We start from the raw sequence: 18,494 nt of genomic DNA on the forward strand, positions 1-18,494 counted from the left end.
AAGCTAGCTGCCTGCAGAACTTACCTGGACTGTGATTTACCTGGTCTGTGAGTTAATCTATTGAGACACTGCTTTACCTGGACTGAGACAACAAACTGTAATGTACAACAAATTGTAACTCGGTATCTTTGCTAACGGTGTCATTGCTGGTATAGTTTTTCCAAGGGCTTCTTGCATGGAGCCATCAAGTGGCTTGGTATTGTGGATTTTGTATCCTCCCCTTCTGCTTGTAGCAGATTGTTTGTGGTGTTTGTGTAAAAACCACTATGGTCATTATTTAAATTAAACAAAAGGGGGAAATGAGAGTCTGTAAACAAGTCAAAATAACACCTGGCATTTTGCCAGGGGAATGTTAGAGTTCGTAAACAAGTCTGGATGGTGCCTGGCAAAATGCCAGAGGGAGTGGTTTGAGAAGTAACAAAAGCGAGCCATTAAGTGTGGAGATTCCTTATTGGTTGACTGATGTATCTAGTTTATGCTAATTAGATAAGCTGTGTGGAATGTATAAATACTGCTCCTGTCCTGCAATAAACGGCTCCCTCTCCTGCTGTATCAACGTAAAAAAAAAAAAATGTTATGATTGGAAGACAATTTCACGTGTAACCTCTTCATTCTGTCCATGAGGAAACCAAGATCGAAGGGAGTAAAATGATGTGTTCAAAGACATAAAGCCCAGCACCTGTGTAGGGAGCTGGATTTTCTTGGCTTTTAATTTCCAAGTCACCTATCTATTGGACTACACACATTTTCAAGAGTCTGTTTTATCAAAACACTGTCAATTTAAATGTTGGAAAAGTTATTTCTAAATGGATGGCAAGTGCTTCTTGGCTTGTCTGATAATTAATAAATGTTTGGGTTTGTAGGTAAAGGAAAATACTTTTTGCACAATTACAAAAATAACCTAGACTTCTGCTCATCACTAAAGAAGTTGATCGGACTACAGAAGAAGCGCAGCTGAAGACATAAATAGCTGAAAATGTGCCAAATTTGGGTTGATTACTTCAGAACAGCCCTCTCTTAGTTCTTCTGGCTGGTAAAGACAGAGTGATCAGGGAAGCCTCTTTTTAGAAGCTGAAAATCTGACTATTTGAATATTTTAAGTCTGAGAATGATATTCAGTTGAAAAATTGGGCAGAAAGACAATTCTAGTTAAGTTATATTAAGATTTTTTTAATCATTAGGGGGAAACAGTAACTTCGTTCTATCACTCAGGTCTTATTATTTTTGTGTTTAGCTAGAGGTACACATTGTGACAAGGATGAGCATTGCTGTGTAGTTTGGTCCATTTAACTGTGTTTGGGCTGACAACATCAAAATCTGCATTTTGTGGGGTGGTGGAAACCACCCAGTGAATTACTTATTTTTGCAAATAGAAATTCTTTGAAAATTTAAGAATCTCATTCTCTGTAGTATCAGTCTCCGTGGAGAGAATTTTGAAAGTAAAAAAAAAAAGATTTTAATATGCTTGTGCATCTGGACATAAAATTCCATAACTGTAAGAAGCATAATGAGATGGCTCCTAAAGGCAAGTTAAAATTGCAGCATTGAGCCAGAATTTCTTATTATCTATAACAGTTAATTAATAATGCCATTTGGCACAGTTAGATATGCAGAATATAGTACAGAAAGAATGCTTTGCATTACTTTTGCTTTTAAAAGTTGCTCATGCTACCCAGAAAACAGACCTTGTACTATAAGGACCATGTGCTTGGACATTAATTGGGATTCATTGTAGTACTCCTTAGCCACAGATGGCTCATATGGATATGATATAATGCTAGCCAAATACAATGAGGTATTTGGAAATCAGCTTCCTTGGATAGTTGCATAATCATACAATCCAGCTAATTTTCTTAAAGGCAAGATCCCTAGCCACTGAATGTTTCTTAGGTAGTTCCAATTTTGCTAGAAAAACTTTAAAATAATTCAGTTTATAATGCTAATGTAAAACAAATAACACATAAAGCGGTATTTTCCCCTTTTACCAGATTAGGTTAGAGACAGATTATTAGGAAATGAATTAAGCAAGATCATGTGATTCATTGTTATAGATGCATTTGTTCAGTCTTATAATACCTCTCTGCACTCTTCCTGACCTCAAACAATAAACTTCTATTTAACAAAACCTTACCATGACCAGCTAATTTGAAGTAAAATTGCCATATTCAAGATAGCTTTAAAGAAAACTAATGTCTGGTAGTATTTTTTAAAATTTTATTTTAATATAGGAGATTGAAGCTGGGATGCCTTACCACTGAGCAAAATCCCCAGTCCTTTTTATTTTTTTGAGACAGGGTCTTGTTACATTGTTGATGCTGGCCTGAAACTTGTGATCCTCTGGCTTCAGCTTCCCAAGTTGCTGGGATTACATGCATGGGCCACTGCACTGGGCTTACTCTTGCATTTAGGTAAAGCAACTCTACTTAGAATTCTTGGAAAAAAACTCAGGTTTGAAAAGCTACTTTAAAACTCCTAGTATTTGGGCTGGGGATGTGGCTCAAGCGGTAGCGCGCTCGCCTGACATGTGTGCGGCCCGGGTTCGATTCTCAGCACCACATACAAACAAAGATGTTGTGTCCGCCGAAAATTAAAAAATAAATATTAAAATTCTCTCTCTCTCTCTCTCTCTCTCTAAAAAAAAAACAGTTCTTTTTAAAAAAAACTCCTAGTATTAAAATACTTGTTTTTCTTTTCTTTGGTATAGGAAATTGAACCCAGAGGCTGTTCACCACTGACCCACATCCCCAGCCCTTTTCCATATTTTGTTTAGAGACAGGATCTTGCTGAGTTGCTTAGAGCCTTGCTAAGTTGCTGAGGCTGGCTTTGAACTAGAGATCCTCCTGACCCAGCCTCCCAAGCTCCTGGGAGTACAGGCATGCACCTGTACTGAGTCTGGCTAAAAATAATTTTAAGAAAGACTTAATATATATAAAGACCTAATTTTGGAAGAAATTGCTATACTTAAGCCAGTTTTCATGAAAATAATGTATGTAATTGATTTCACTAATTACTAATTTTATGCCTTTCAGGCTTTATTTAAAGATTGTAGACGCCTAGCCTACACATATTGAAGAGAAACGTCTGGAGCTAGAACCTATAAACTCTAAATTGTTTCCCTGAGTGTTTCTGATTTATGCTTAAGCATGAGAATTAATGATGCAACACAGAGTTCGAAAGTTTTTGTCCTAAATTTCACTTGAAATACAATGAATCCTGCAGGGGTCATAGTAGTCTGAATAGTCATTCACATGATAGTATAAACTAGTTGTCTGAGAGGAATGAAAAAAGGAGAAAGAAGAAAGTGTAAAGAACCTAAGAGAATATAGAGAGAGCAATGATCGATACACTTGATAATGTTGGGTAGAGCCAGCTCTATGCTTAATAACTAAATGTGGAGATTATCAAATTGAATATTATAAAATTTTTAATCTCAAAAATATGCAATTTCTTCCTGAATTATGCATGTGAAGGATCCATTGAATTTTGAATGCTAAATATGTGTTATATATATTAGTTGGAGTTAGTGCTTCTACCTTTGGAATCAATACATTAATAAAGGGATGGGGATGTGGCTCAAGCGGTAGCACGCTGGGTTCGATCCTCAGCACCACATACAAATAAAATAAAGATGTTGTGTCCACCGAAAACTGAAAAAATAAATATTAAAACATATTCTCTCTCTCTTTTTAAAAAAATACATTAGTAAACATCAGTGATTTATTGAGTTTATTAATCAATTTATTTATTGATTATTGAGCATGCACAAATTTGTACTTAAATGATTTGTCTGCAACCCTCCTGCATGTTAAAATCAACTGGACATCTAAAAAAACTACTATTATCCTGCCTCAACTCCCAGACTAATTAAATCAGTTTATAGAAACGAGGTCAAGTGCTTCCACTACGGATTCTCATGTCCATCAATTTGGGTCCTTTTCTTGTGTGTAATGGCCTTACCATTGATTTTGAATACGTACATAGGGAAATTAATCTTTTTTGGTAGTAGGGTTTGAATCCAGGGGCGCTTTACCATTGATCTGCATCTCAAGACCTTTTTATTTTTTATTTTGAGACAGAGTTTTGCTAAGTTGATGAGGGCTTCACTAAGTCGCTGAGGCTGGCCTTGAATTTGAAATTCTCCTGCCTTAGTCTCCCATGTTGCTGGGATCACAGGTGTGTGCCATGTACCCATCAGGGAAAGTAAGCTTACAGAGCTTGGATCTGAACATTAGTAAATATGTTTTCTAAATCTGGCTCTGTTTTAAGATTCTTGATACATTTCCCTTCTTGCTCATGTGACCAAAGAGAAATACCTAATATTTTAAGTAGGAACCCACATTTATTAACCAATATTTATTAGCAGTACTTTTATAAGCAGTTTCATTTTCTCTATCATGATATCATTTCATTTAATTCTCATGGTAAATGTGTAAAGCCAATAACATTGCCTTAAGTTTAGGAATTTGAGAAGTTAAACCCTTACTCCAAAGAATTGTTATATTGAGTGATTATGATGTGCTACATGCCATGTAAGAGGTTTTACATATTACCACAGAGTGAGATCCATATTATCATACCCATGTTCCCTAGTGGATCATCTCTAGAACACTGGTCTATCAAGATGCTCTGGGGAAAGATATTCTATGATTTAATAGAAAAGATATTCTGTGATCTATTAGGCTTAGTCGATGCTGAATAGTTTTCTACCTTTCTGGAAATTCATGATCCATGACGGAATATTAAACATACTGAGATACGCAGTAAAGAAATGTTTAGTGGGATACTCTATGGGTCACTTAACCATGAACATCTCATTTGAGAAACACATGACATTGAAAAAAAAAACCCTTTTCAAACAACCTTATGTTCTAGAAATGATGTCTCAGTGTTGCATATTAGGAAAATAAGATTCTAAGAAGTTCAGTAACTTACCTACAGTCAATCCACATGTGATCATGCTTGAACCTAAGTATGACTAGTTTTTATAACATTCTCTCCTGATTCTAATATCTATGACTCTAGGTCAAGGACTCCAATATCTTTTAATAAAGCTGAATTAAAATTGCTGAAAGGATCAAATGTAATGCTCAATTTAAAAACATTTGAAAACCATAGAAGAGTATTATATATCAGAATCAGACAGTATACAGTTAAAACTATTATGCAAATATTAATTTTTGAAAGAGATTATTTCGTTATCCAAATCTCTGAATCAAACTTTTAAATGTGGTCTCTGTAGAAAGGCAAGCACTGTTACTCATCATTATCTGTTTCATCAATCACTTATAAACTTTTTGGTGGTGTTTTTGGTACATTAAATAGTTCTTGGAGAAATACTTCAGTGGTTAGAACAGTGTTATGTTTATCCCCACATTTGATTCTGTTGATTATAAAAATGTGAATTTTGACCTGAGGCAAATGGTTAAGTTACTTGTATTTCAATAGTGGCAAGTAAACTGTAGTGGGCTTTATAGACACTTTCTTAAAAGTACATTTATTTCAAGGAAGAGGAAACGCTGAGAAACAATCAGGGAAAGAATCAACTTTTCTGGACGTGCTTTGCTGGAGAAATATAGGATTGATTGGAGAGAGATGTGATTCAAAAATTGGAGCCACTTAGAACAGAGCAGGAAAAAGACAATGGAATGTGACTGCACAGGTGGCGTCTCTGCCTCTGAGGAATATATTTTAGAGGATCACTGGATATGTCAAGAGGTAACTCCCCTAAGGACAACAAAGACCATCCGATCCCATATTGAGGGAAGATGAAAGGCATCTTCAATTCCCCTCCTCACTGTGAAGGAGAAACAAGCCCAGAGGGACCAGCAGACATTCTCTGTCACAACAAATTAAGTATGCAATTGGCTTTCTGTGTCACCAACGTGCGTTAGTGTGGGAATTATTTACAGCACTTTGAATGCAGGTGGAAAATAAATCTACGGAGATCTGTAACTAATGTGTATGGAAATTCTTTCCTCTATTTATTTTCTCCTCTTTGCCCTTCTCTCCAATATGCTTTGAATGAATTAATAATGGTGATGGATCCAAAGAAATGAGTGTGAAGTAGCAATGCTCAGAAAAGGTACAACTGTTCTATCCTGGGTGAATGTGGAGAACGTGGACAGCATCTCATGCAAAGATGTTCATCAATGAGGGTGAGCAGTAGATACGAGATGTATGAATTCGTTTCCAGCTCAGGACTTGATTTAGATCTTCAAAAAAATGATATATGGTCTTAAAGACTCTAAAGCTACAGAAGATTGCTAAATTCTACAAGAAAATGCTAAGAGCATGGTGTTACTGTATTTCTTCCTAGGGATTGTTCTTGACCATGTTGCACATCTGCTAGTGACCAATATAGGCAATGCTCTTCCGCATTGACACCAGAGGTTCATGTTCAACCATGATTCTCTGGGTCATGGATTTTTTTTTAAAAATGTTTTTATTAGTACATTATAGTTACATATCATAGTGGGGTTTGTTTTGACGCATTCATACATGCAAGAAATGTAATCTATTCCATTTCAATCCCCAGTACTTCCACTTTCCTTCCCCTCCTCTCTCCCCCTGCTTCTCTTTCTCCACTCTATTTATTTATTGTTTTTTTCCTGATTGGTGCTTTATAGATATTCATAAGGGTGAGACTCACTGTGGCACATTCATTCATGTGCATAGTATAATTTGGTCAATTTCATTCTGCAGTTCCTTCTCTTTTCTATCCCTCCTCCCTCCCACTCAATCTTCCTCCTCTCCTCTACCAAGGTCCCTTTTATTTTCCTGGGATATCCATCCCCCAACCTCCATTTTTAATTCTTTGGTTCTCTCTAGCTTCCACATATGAGAGAAAACATTGGACTTTGCCTTTCTTATATAGTCATCTGCTGCTCGACAAAGGTGCCAAAAACATACATTGAAGAAAAGATAAATTTTTAAACAACTGGTCTTGGGAAAACTACCCATATGTAGAAGAATGAAACTAGAACCCAATCTCTCACCCTGCACAAAAGTCAACTCAGAGTGGATCAAAGACCAGAAAACAGGCCAGAAAATTTACAACTGCTAGAAGAAAACAGATTCAACACGCCAACCTATTGGTATGTGTACCATCTTGCTTAACGAGACCCCTAAAGCTCAAGACATAAAACCAAAAATCAATAACTGGGATAGCATCAAATTAAAACCCTTCTGTACTGCAAAGGAAGTAATTAAGAGTGTGAAGAGAGAACCTACAAAATTGGAGAAGATCTTTGTTGGCAACTCTTCTGACAGGGCATTAATATTCAGAATATGGAAAGAACCCCCAAACACACAAAAACCCCAAATAACCCAATCAATAGATTATTATAATTTTTGAATCTTTAAAATCTAAGATTCATATGAGTCTTCTTGTAAATAACGTATTTTAAATAGTGGAATCAGTTTGAATAAAAAATTAACATTGTTAGGGAATTACATGTGTACTTATTGAAAAGACAAGAGTTTCCGGAAATGTGAAATATGTGATTCTAAAGAACACGGGGGACAGGGAGAGGGAAAGAGGAGGGGAAAAAGAGTTCACCAAGATGAAAAGGAGTCTGCAGAATCAGCATTTAGTGTTCATGCTTTTCCCTGTTGAAAGTCTGAATCTTCTTTTTCATGAGAAAAGAGTCATTTATTTTTGATGCATGGGATAGAGCAAAGATGATTGTTTTGCATGAAGTAGATTCCTGTATATGCACTTATGTAGGAGTCTGTACAGTCCTGATGTGGCCCCACCTCTACATACAGTGCACATCTGCATTGAAATCAACAGAGTCCTGTCCACATGTATGTTGCTAACATGGGGATAGGGAGTTAGGGTTATTCATGCTTGGTTAGACACAGACAAAAATCAACAACAATTAGGAGTCATGGTTTCTACTGGGCACACTTTTTTTTTTTTTTAAACCGATTACACAGTATGAATTGAGGACTGTGTCCGAATCCCTTTTTCCTCTCGAATTAATTTGCCACATTCTAAATCCGTAGATAAAGTAGTTCCAGAAGTGGAGTTGGTAGGATGGGTTTGCTTACACTGCAGTCCATAAAAGAAACAAAAAGCCTTGCATGCAAAAGAAATGAGAAAAAAATATAAAAAATGAATAAATCAAAAGCAAAAATGAATGTTTAAATGAAAATTAAAATCAAATCAAGCTGGCAATTATGAGAAGCACATTAAAGCATAATATATACAAGCTTTTGTTTTTTAAATTAGTTGCATAAAACAAGACACCTCAAGAGCAAATTGAAAGTTAAAACAAAGCAGATCAGTCCATTTTCCCTTTTTAATTAAAGATAGTTTTCCATAATGTGGTCCAGGAAAGGGGTACTCAATATTTTCATTGTTTCTTTGTGATTCTGGGGAAGATTTTCACGACCAGACCTGTTATAATGAATCATCTCCAGTTCCTGGTGCTTAAGGAGAGTTTCCACTTAAAGGAAGTGGGTCTGGTATCAGATTATTCATCAGAACCAGCTATATAATTTTCAGGGCCAGTGAAAATGAAAATATGTGACTCCTTGTTAAAAAATGATTAAGAATTTCAAGATAGATATGGCAGAGCATTAAAATGGCTCTGTTATTAAAAGTTCATACTCTTGAAATTTGAGCAACATCTTTAAATTAATTAGGTGGCCTAATACACTATAGTGGCTGTGAGTTTTGCATTTCATTTTTTTCTAGTATGCTTATGAAGGAATAATGAAACCACAAGCATCTTTTCTGTAGGGATTAAGTTTATGATATGAATTCCTTTAAAAATAAAATAGGTAAAAATAGTTCATCATTGAAATCATCCTGTAATCCTAAATGCAACTTGGAAAATAAAGCTTCAAATATACTTAATTGTCATTTTGTGTTGTTGATCATATTACTGGCAAAAAATTGAATTATCCTGTTATAAATCATACCTTGATGGAAGTAAAAGCTCAGTTTCAAAATACTACCTTTATGTTGTCATGTAAATTGTTTTGCATGAGTACAAGTGCTCAGAATCTCCACTGAAGGGCTGGTTAACACTTCTCTCAAGTATCTTTTCCCCTTTCGGATTTCTCTTTCCTTACCCTACCTGTAGTTTCTATCTTAAGAGCACAAAACTGTTCAAGAAATTAACTGACTTTGGAATTTCTGCACTGTCATTGGAAATAGTGCTAATTTGAGTTAGTGTTGAGGCCCTTCCTTACTTCCTTTCTTCTTCTTCTTTTTTTTTTTTTGTTAATAAATGATGAAGTTAAGGTGCCAGCAGCACCTGGCAGGTATTCAACATCTCTCTGTTCTAACTCAAAAATGGCTCTTCTGGGCATCTAATTCAATAGACTGTTACAAAAAGGGCAAACCTCCTTGAAACTTCAAACTTAAGACAGATAATTCCAACTAAAAAACCATCCCATTTTAGAAAGAGATGACTCACCTGTTCAATATCATTGTTCTTGCGTGATTTGTATATAAATTCTCCAATGGCTACAAATACAGAAAGGACCAGTCCAGCAGCTAGGACAATGAAGATGCCCCCAATATTTTCTACTCCCAGAGCACTGGCCTCTTTGCTGTCTTCTTCAGGGCACCCATTTCCCCGCCACCATTTCTCTTTCATCATATGCAGCTTGCCCTCTTCTTGTAGTTGAAGAATAGCTATCGTAATTTTATCCCGGTAAGGAGACCCTGAAAGTGAAATCATTGGGATACTGGTCACCAAAAGGCCGAAGAAGAGGTTTTTTACTAACTTAGTGGTAAATAGATCATGGCTGTTGTAAAAGCTGAATCCACAAATCATCTAGGCAAGGCAGGAAAGTGCAATCCCCTATTTTGGAGGTCCTAAAGAATGGGAAAGGGGAAAGCTGACATGTTGAGATTAACTCTGACCTGGACTATTTACTCCTTCTAAGTAAAGAAAAGCTAAGCTAGGACTTCTGACATAATTCTGCTTCTGGGGAGTTCTTCATGAGTCTTATCATGTGTCAAGGGCTTTCATTGCCTAGATTCTTTCTACCTTTTCTAGGTTCTTGGTTCTCCTATATTGTGACTGAGTCTGTTCATTTCTTCTTCTTCCTAGCTAGATATGTTATATAGCTAGATATTTCCCGGCCTCCTTAAAGGTCATTGTGGCCATGTGACTGATTTTTAGCCAATGGGAGCTAACCTGATTTATGGATATTTCTAATCCTACATCATATGCCTTCCCAACATTCTCTTCTGTGCTCTCTCTCTCCCACCCCAAATACACGGCAGGAAGCAAAAGATTTCAAGTCACCAGGCATGGTGTAACTGCCAAATAGAAGGAACTTGGGTCCTAGGATGCCTGCATAAAGCAAAGCTTCTTTCTCAATTTGCATTAAATAACCACAAGGGTCAAGGAATAACCACTCACTGTGTAAGTCACAGAATATTGGTTATATTGGTTATAGCCGTTCATCCATACTGACTAATTTTCCTAGTAAGATAAACTTAAGAATAAATTTTAAATACTTTAAAGGTCCTACTAAATTCAATTAACTTTCAAAAATTTGCACAGATTTTTTTTCATAATATTTATGCTCTGTCTTTGAGTAATAATATTCTTAATGTTTAATTATGTAAGGGTTAGAAAGTACCAACATCTGCATCTTCTCAATACTGGATTCCTATGTTAATGCAAAGAAAGAGACACAGCAAGAGTCTTTTACTCCATTTTTCCTTGGATGGTAAGAATTTTTGTTAGCATTTCTCTTACTCAGTAGGAAAGTAGTACATACTGGCTTTCTCTGCTTACAGATTTTAAAGTCACTCTTGGTAGAAATCTTGAATCTGAAAGTATGAGTGAAACTAATAGTTACTGGCAGAGCCAAGAATCAAATTCAATTCTCCTTACTTCTTACTTCTTGGTGCTGTTTTCATCAAAGTGCTCCCACATCACTCCCCCACCCCCAAATATGCTTTTCCTCTTGTGGCATGGTTAAGTTTGAAAAGTGCTAACATTTGTAGCATTTGTCATTTCTTTTTCTCCTAAGATTTTTAAAAGTAATGATTAGCACTCAAAATTGAGTTTAAAAGAAGAGCAAAATGCTTCAGAGGGAGATTATGTCTTGTCAATTAAGAGTATGGATTTTTGGTGAGAAAATGGGTCTTGAAAGCCACATTAAAAGATGTTGGCTGTTTGCTTAAACACCCCCAGAATAATGACCGATGTCAAAATTAGCACCATTAACATACCCACAGCATGTGAGCAATTAGGTGAACCAGGAGCACTTTGCTTCAAGGTACAGGAAAGTGCTTTGAAGGGTTCAAGAATGATTCGTACAGTGGTAGCTGCCACAGTGATCATAGCAGTATACACAGTGGGCACTCAATAAATGCTGACTGTCGCTCTCCTCTGCCTCCAGGCTGCACAGTACCCAAAACATTTCAGACAGATGGAGATACAATTTCTGTTTAAAGTTGGTCTCTAAGGAAGGCAATTTCCAGGCTCCTGGTAACCTGTTCAAACCTTAACTGCTCTCATTCTCCTGAAGCTTTATTTTAAATCCTTCAGGAGGCACATTTCCAGAGCTTCTGTCCCGAGAATCTTTAAGAAGTAAAGTTTTCAATTCTGTGTTGCAACTGGTACATCTTTGCCAGTCTCTCATTATTGGAGAGAGTGGAGCCTCAAGGGCTCAGTCAGGGTTGGGCCACAGGTTTTGAGAGGTTTTGATATCTGTATGTATTTTAGTGTCAGTCTTTGATATTATTGCTTATATGGATTGAGTGGCATTAGAAGTGACTTATTACAAGTCACTCGAAAAAAAATGTATATGTGTACACACAGATCTTTCTGAATAGCAACTGATCTTTCTTAAAGAGTCAATTCATCATAGAAGGAACATCTCAAAAATTTATCCAACAGCTGCATTCCCAATGGATGTATTCTCTCTGAGGTCTGCCATCTGTTCCAATTATTCCTTCATTGTTCTTGGTTTAAAAGCATGACAGGTTTATAGCTGCTATGAAAAATTCCTGAAGTATATTTCTTTTCATCTTGGGAGGGAGGAAGCCTCTTTTAACTTTGGAATTTGTTATGGGTGAGGTTGGCAAAAAAGAGACTAATAGGTACCTTCAGATCTCTCCATAATTTATATATGTATATGTTATATATAAATATTATATCTCTATCTATCTATCTATCTATCTATCTATCTGAGAGTCAACCTCATTCATATGTAGGCACCCAGAGGTTTTCAATAGCATCTATCTAACTTTCCCACCCCTTGTTATCTAAAATTAGGTAGCAAAGCTTGATTAGGGAGGTAGGATATTGTTTTTAAAATAAAAAAACTGCACAGTAACCTTTTAGTTTGTGGTTTGCCATCCCCCCAGAGTCCCATGAAAAACAGGTTGCTAAATTATAGCAGTTTTACTCTTGGGGGAAAAAAAAAGCTACACTTCACTAGCAATACTGGTATTTTATCAAGAAAAGTTACTGGAAATTAAAGGCTAAAAAGGTAATGACAGATCCCCTAACCCAATTTGTTCTGCAGATTTTTGTAGAAGACATACATAAAGTTATTTCCCCCATACCATATATTTCTAACACCAGGTAGATATAAGGGAGTCAAATTGACTGTATATTCATCGTAAATGTTGAAGACAGTTGACCTTTACTTAGTTAATTCAACTAGTATTAATATAGTCTATACAGTTGAATAATAAGTTAAATGCAGGATACACAAGCCTTTTAAAAAATTAATTAGGTGCCAAATTAAAACTTTAAAAGATTTCACTGAAAAATCTGGATTTGTTTTGTGTGGATAAATGAATTACATCTGACAAACTTTCTCTCAAATTCCCACATGTCTATGGCTGGCTGTCCAGAAGCCTCCTTCAGATAAGTTCTGTGTCTGTAATAGACTAGGGCTGCCAGGATTCCCTCCTATTTCTGCAAGCAAACAAGCTTTCCTCATTTAGGGAGAGACTTGGACTCAATAAGCATTTTAGTTGTGATCCCTGTCTAATGTTGAGAGTCCAACTGGACGATACCTTTCAAACAATAACTAAATAATACAAACTAGCAAATCAAATCTACCTAGGCTCTCAATTATCTGGCTTGACTGCAATTAGGATTTCTTCTCATTGGATGAGCCCTGACTCCTTTCCATTAGAATGCTTATGAACAAAGTAACAGGACTCACTTGAGAGCAGTAGGTTACCTACCTATTCTACCACACCAGAATCTTTTACAATGCAGTTTTTCTATAGAGAGGGAAACAGCAGAAAAATATTCTGTTCATGTCTATGACTGTCACCCAGGAAGATGTTATATGGGTACATATTCTTACCAACTTATAATTTCCCTAGGGAAAATGGTGCTACAGAGTCAAACAACTGGAACATTTGGAGATTTTAGATAGTTATCATTGAATCTAGTTTATGCCTGACAAATTATAATTATAAGGTAATCTTTATACTTTTTCTTTTGATAGATATAGCCTTGATTTTTCATCTATTGACATGAAATACTAGTCCTCTATGTGCAGTATAAATCTTCATCTATATGCAGAATTAATTTTCTCAGATTCTAATATAATTTAAAGCAGAGAAACTGTATAGACTATGTTAACATCAAAGGAAATATTGTGAAGAGGAGTAATTGGGAAAATATCCTCTTAAGATAATAAGACCTATATACTTTTAAATGCTTATGCTATGGTAGAACTTGAAAGAAATTATAGTAGAAGGTTTATTAGGTTGACTCTCTGGGAATCTAAAATTCAGACCATGTGTCTGATTGATATGGATCTTTCTCTTAATTATAGTCTGCTAAGGTCTGGCAGGCTTTCCCATGGAGCACTTGCAATCCAGATGGCCCATCTCCATCCTGGTTAATGCCTAGCCCCGCTTACCAATAGGCGTTCCCACGCCGTAACCTTTGGAGTCAATGAGGCCCCCAATCTGAGTGAGGTTGCAGTTTCTCTGAGTCACATACTCAATGCTGGTGGACTCCATCAGCAGGGCATAGTCTGTGGTGAGCACTCTTTGGATCCCCTCGTCACTGTTTTTAACCAGGGCAGTCTGCTGCCTGCTGCTCATGAAAGCCCACATCTTCTCATAGGTGGATATCCTTGATTTCTGCAGGGAGAAAAAACACACCCACCAGCAGAAGAGTGCTGGAAAAAATAGGGTTGGAAGCTACTCAACATCCCAGAGGTTCAAATAATATGGGAAAAACTCTTTTCCCCTCAGGTAGGGAATGGAGATGGATGGTCCTGGGACTTTGGTTTGGTAGCTGAAATGAACCCAATTCACTACAAAAAGCACTTGGAGGCACTGAGACAGCTGCGGAGAAAAAGAAGATTCGACAGAGTGATGGACTCCAGGTCCTTTGCTTGGTTTTGGTTAAGGAAGAATGAACATTGGCATCAATGACTGTGCTTGACAGATGGACAGTGTGAACAAAACACCATGGCCCATCAGGTCCAGGGCTTTGTCTTACGTTTTTCAAGTATGCAACTCTCAATCCCTCATCAGTATTCCTTTGAGAGAACAGCCCTGGAATAAAGCATTTGCCTTCTTTACATTGTTTGTGAAAGAACTGCCATTCATTCTTATCTTTTCTACAAAATCTAGAATGTAAAGGCTCTTTCCAATTTAATATTCAGATCAGAAAACTCTTCATACTTTTTGTATACAATTTTTCATTGCAATCGTATTACAGATAATGAGGACTGCATATTTCATTTCAAAGTGTTCTATGATTTTGTCTTTTATTTTTCAGCTTTTTTGATAGATGCAATGATCTACTATATATGATATAAGATATATGCATCTATAAATACACACCATTATCTCATTATCTTCTTTTTTCTTTGTTAAAATATACTGCCTAAATTTCCACATTGCTTACGTATGAATTTTCTGTTCTCTTGAATAGCTATCTGTGATTAGGCATTTTGCATTTCACTCTGTAATTTTCATATTGTTCCAAGTTTTCCCCCTGAATTTGTCTTCATTTGCATCAGTACTGCCCTCCATTTATTTCAAAGATGAAAGTCATCATGGGAGTTACTGACATTTTCAAGTTAACCCCATCATGAGCATTCTCTCTCTCTCTCTCTCTCTCTCTCTCTCTCCTCTTTCTCTCTCCTCTCTCTCTCTCTCTCTCATACACACACACACACACACACACATACACACTTGAAGCATTAGGAAGACTCCTTGGAAAGCATAGGCTGTACCATCCTAGGAGTGCAAAGAGACTTAAAACATGATTTAGGGCTGTAGGCAGTAAATGGAACACTTGTGGAATCAATTCTGTGCTTATTCCTGCTCAAGCATTTCTGGGAACTCACTCAATTCCTAACTCTATATAAGACCTGGGTTAAACTGTAGGCTTCATGAGTTAGAGGAAGACCGATGGCTTTTTTTTTTTTTTTTTTGTATTGTTAGGCATTTAAAGAGCCCCTTGAAAAAGATCTTGTAAGACAAATAACAATTCAATAAACAGCACCTTATAGATATTGGTATTTTATAGAACTCATTTTGTCAGAATTAGGCCCCTGAGAGTTATTTCTCAACCCTAGAGACACCTGCAAATTGGAGCTCATGTTTCCACAACAAAGTCATATTTGGAGGTTGGGGGTCAATGCTTCATTTGCTGTGTGAATCCAGCCTCGAAGAGACTGTAAAATACTGAACGTATCATAAAGCACTACTTGTACAACTGCAGGGAGGTCAGTCTGTCTTAGGGCAGTGGATGTTAAGCTAGGAAAACGATTCCTTCATAAGGAAATTACCTTAAGGGAAAATAATTTTCTTTGAAGTATGAAATTTTAACATTGTTAGAGACTTTAGATAGAGATTGGCTCATTCAAACTGCTACTTTTATAGGTGAGGAATTTTGGTACAGAAGGTTTGGAGACTTCAAAAAGTCACAAGGCAAGTTAATATCAGAGCAAATTCTGGACCTCAGGACCCCCAATATGTAGTTCAATGCTCTTCCACTCTTTCATGCTGATCTGGGGAGGTGGATGTCTACATTGCCACAATTCTTTTGAGAATAATCTTATTTGATCTACAGGTGAAATATATCTTTAATTCATGGACTGATATTATTTCTCAAAGCACCTCACTAGTTGTTTCATGTTAATACAAAATAAGAATCAGCCTCAGGGGCTGGGGTTGGGGCTCAGCGGTAGAGCGCTTGCCTAGCATGTGCGAGGCCCTGGGTTCGATCTCAGCATTACATAAGCATACATAAATAAAATAAAGGTATTGTGTCCAACTACAACTAAAAAAAAAAGTTAGAGAAAAGAATCAGCCTCCATATAAAACGTTCCATGGAACATTTTCCATCATATTAAAATGAATGTTGGGGCTGGGGTTGTGGCTCAGGGGTAGAGTGCTCACCTCGCACGTGAGAGGCCCTGGGTTCGATCCTCAGCACCACATAAATAAATAAAATAGAGATATTGTGTTCAAATACAACTAAAAAATAAATTAAAAAAATGAATGCCATAAATGGTTAGAAAACTGGATTTTTGGTCTGTGGAATTTGGGGACAAAAGATCAGACAAAAGCAAATGGTTATTTTTAGATATGATAAGTGGATAAAATGTGGAGAGTTTGATAAGGCATCCAAGGAAGTGAAGGACATGTAAAAGGGATGCACAAACCCTATATAGTTGTTATTAGGTCCCTGTCAGGTGCGAGTCTCAAATTTTCTGTGGCAAAAGACTTCATTACTTTCTAAATTCACAGAGGACTTAGCTAGCTGTGGTCTTATGGCACTTGCTTAGTATGTGGTTCATTCTACTTTAAGTGCTCCCTAGAGCTCAAAATGATCTAAGCTCAAGAAGAAGAGAGATCATGCACTGCTGCCTCAATATTCAACAATTGCAAGATTTCTAAATTACTTTTTTTCCTCTTATCATGATTTGGAAAGAAAATGCATCCTGAGCCAGTGTATTCTTCACCCTGTAGTTGGAGTTATACAGTATATTTAAACAATGAAAGCCATGATTGTCTTTCATTTCAACAGATATGTCAAAAGTTAATTAGAATATTTGTAATGCCCTCCAAGCTTCTTAATAAGATGCTATAACTGAAAATGCCTCATTTGTTAAATCTGAAATCATTTAGGATTTTTTTAAAAAAGGCATGAGGTTTAGATCAGTTCATTTTTGTCGGTTTTAACCTGATTATGTGGCTATCCTGATGCTGTTGAAACATTGTTGGCAAAGAATAAGCACTTTCATGGGGAATCTGCTAAAAGAGAGTGCTACTGAATCAATATTGATGACCATGCAAGTTAAACATTTCCTGTAAAGTGATTTACAATGTGTGTGCGTGTGTGTGTANATATATATATATACACACACACACACACACACACACACTGGGAATAAACAATTGCTATTTGATTCTTGTTTTCTTAGCAAAAATGAATGTGATAAATATATACACATCGAACAAATGAAATATCAACACAATTACATTTTAAAATCTCCAATTTACTTTTACTTTAGGTAAGTTCTGATATAAGAAAAACCTTAAAAATCAGCCAAAGGCATAGAAAACCAAACTTGCAAAACATTTACATTGGAGGTAAATAGTTGCCTTAGAGACCACTATTTCATCTAACAGAATATTAAATATCGTTTTCATTAAATAATAAATATTCATGCATATATATGATTCAATGCATAACAATTACTTTGAAGAAAGCATTTATGATCTAGAGGGGTCTCTGTCTTTTAAATGTGTATGTGATCATTGCAGCTAATTATGCTTTTATCTGGAATTGATAGAAAGTTGTGACATTGGAAAACTCTCCAAGATTTCAAAAATTTATGGGTTCCCTTTAGAAAATTCCCTCAGTGGGATTTAAACACCTTTGCTAATATATTTTTCATGTTTTTTTCCTGTCCAGAGTTTAAAAAAAACAAAAAGATTGGTTTATTACTGGCAATATACCAGTCATTGGAAAAGGTTAACTTAAATTGACCTCAAATTTCCTCCCAAACAAATACGTTTTAAATCAATGGAGACCAAATGTTTTTGACACTCATGATAAAATTAGTTGGATTTTTCTAGTCTGGGCTAATAGTGTTTATATGAAGAGTACCTTCCTATGCAGAGACGTTGGAGTAATTTCTTTCATCTTTTGCTTCCCTCAATGATTATTTCTGTCTGAAATCTGTTGCTCATAATAGCTCATTGCTTCAGTCCCACTGGTGCAGAACTCAGGACTTCCTTGAAATGTCTTTTGGGCTGCTGACAGAACCTAACCACTCACTGGAAGGAGATTAGAAAGGTTAGAGAGTCCCTTATTCCCACAGCTGGTCCAAAGTCCCTAGACCATGAAAGCCAGAAATGACAAGTCTGTTATGATTTCTTTAAACCTATTTTATCCAAGTCATTTTAGACTGAATCACGATCTAATCTATGTAATCCTCTGGCTTGAGTCTGGGAGGATAGTGATTTGTTACAAGGCAAGACTCCCCCCAGAAGTATTTCTGACAGGAGTATT

At 36.3% G+C, this 18,494-nt stretch overlaps 1 protein-coding gene across 7 annotated transcripts in view; it reads right to left on the bottom strand.

Moving 5' to 3' along the window:
- The window catches only part of Grik1 (glutamate ionotropic receptor kainate type subunit 1), a 381,104-nt gene that overhangs the window by 9,937 nt on the left and 352,673 nt on the right, over nt 1-18,494 (bottom strand). For 4 of the 7 annotated variants that reach the window (XM_048803555.1, XM_048803556.1, XM_048803557.1 and 1 more), the window contains 2 exons: nt 13,870-14,095; nt 9,429-9,679 (listed from right to left, as the gene is read on the bottom strand). In XM_048803555.1, coding sequence (XP_048659512.1) covers nt 9,429-9,679; nt 13,870-14,095 — 477 coding nt within the window. Of the gene's footprint in view, nt 1-7,078; nt 8,081-9,428; nt 9,680-13,869; nt 14,096-18,494 lie in introns of those variants that run through there. The other 3 variants (XM_048803558.1, XM_048803560.1, XM_048803561.1) reach the window with 2 other exon arrangements.

This window comes from Marmota marmota, unplaced genomic scaffold, assembly GCF_001458135.2.
Source record: "Marmota marmota marmota unplaced genomic scaffold, marMar, whole genome shotgun sequence".
In the NCBI taxonomy this organism is placed as follows: Eukaryota; Metazoa; Chordata; class Mammalia; order Rodentia; family Sciuridae; genus Marmota; species Marmota marmota.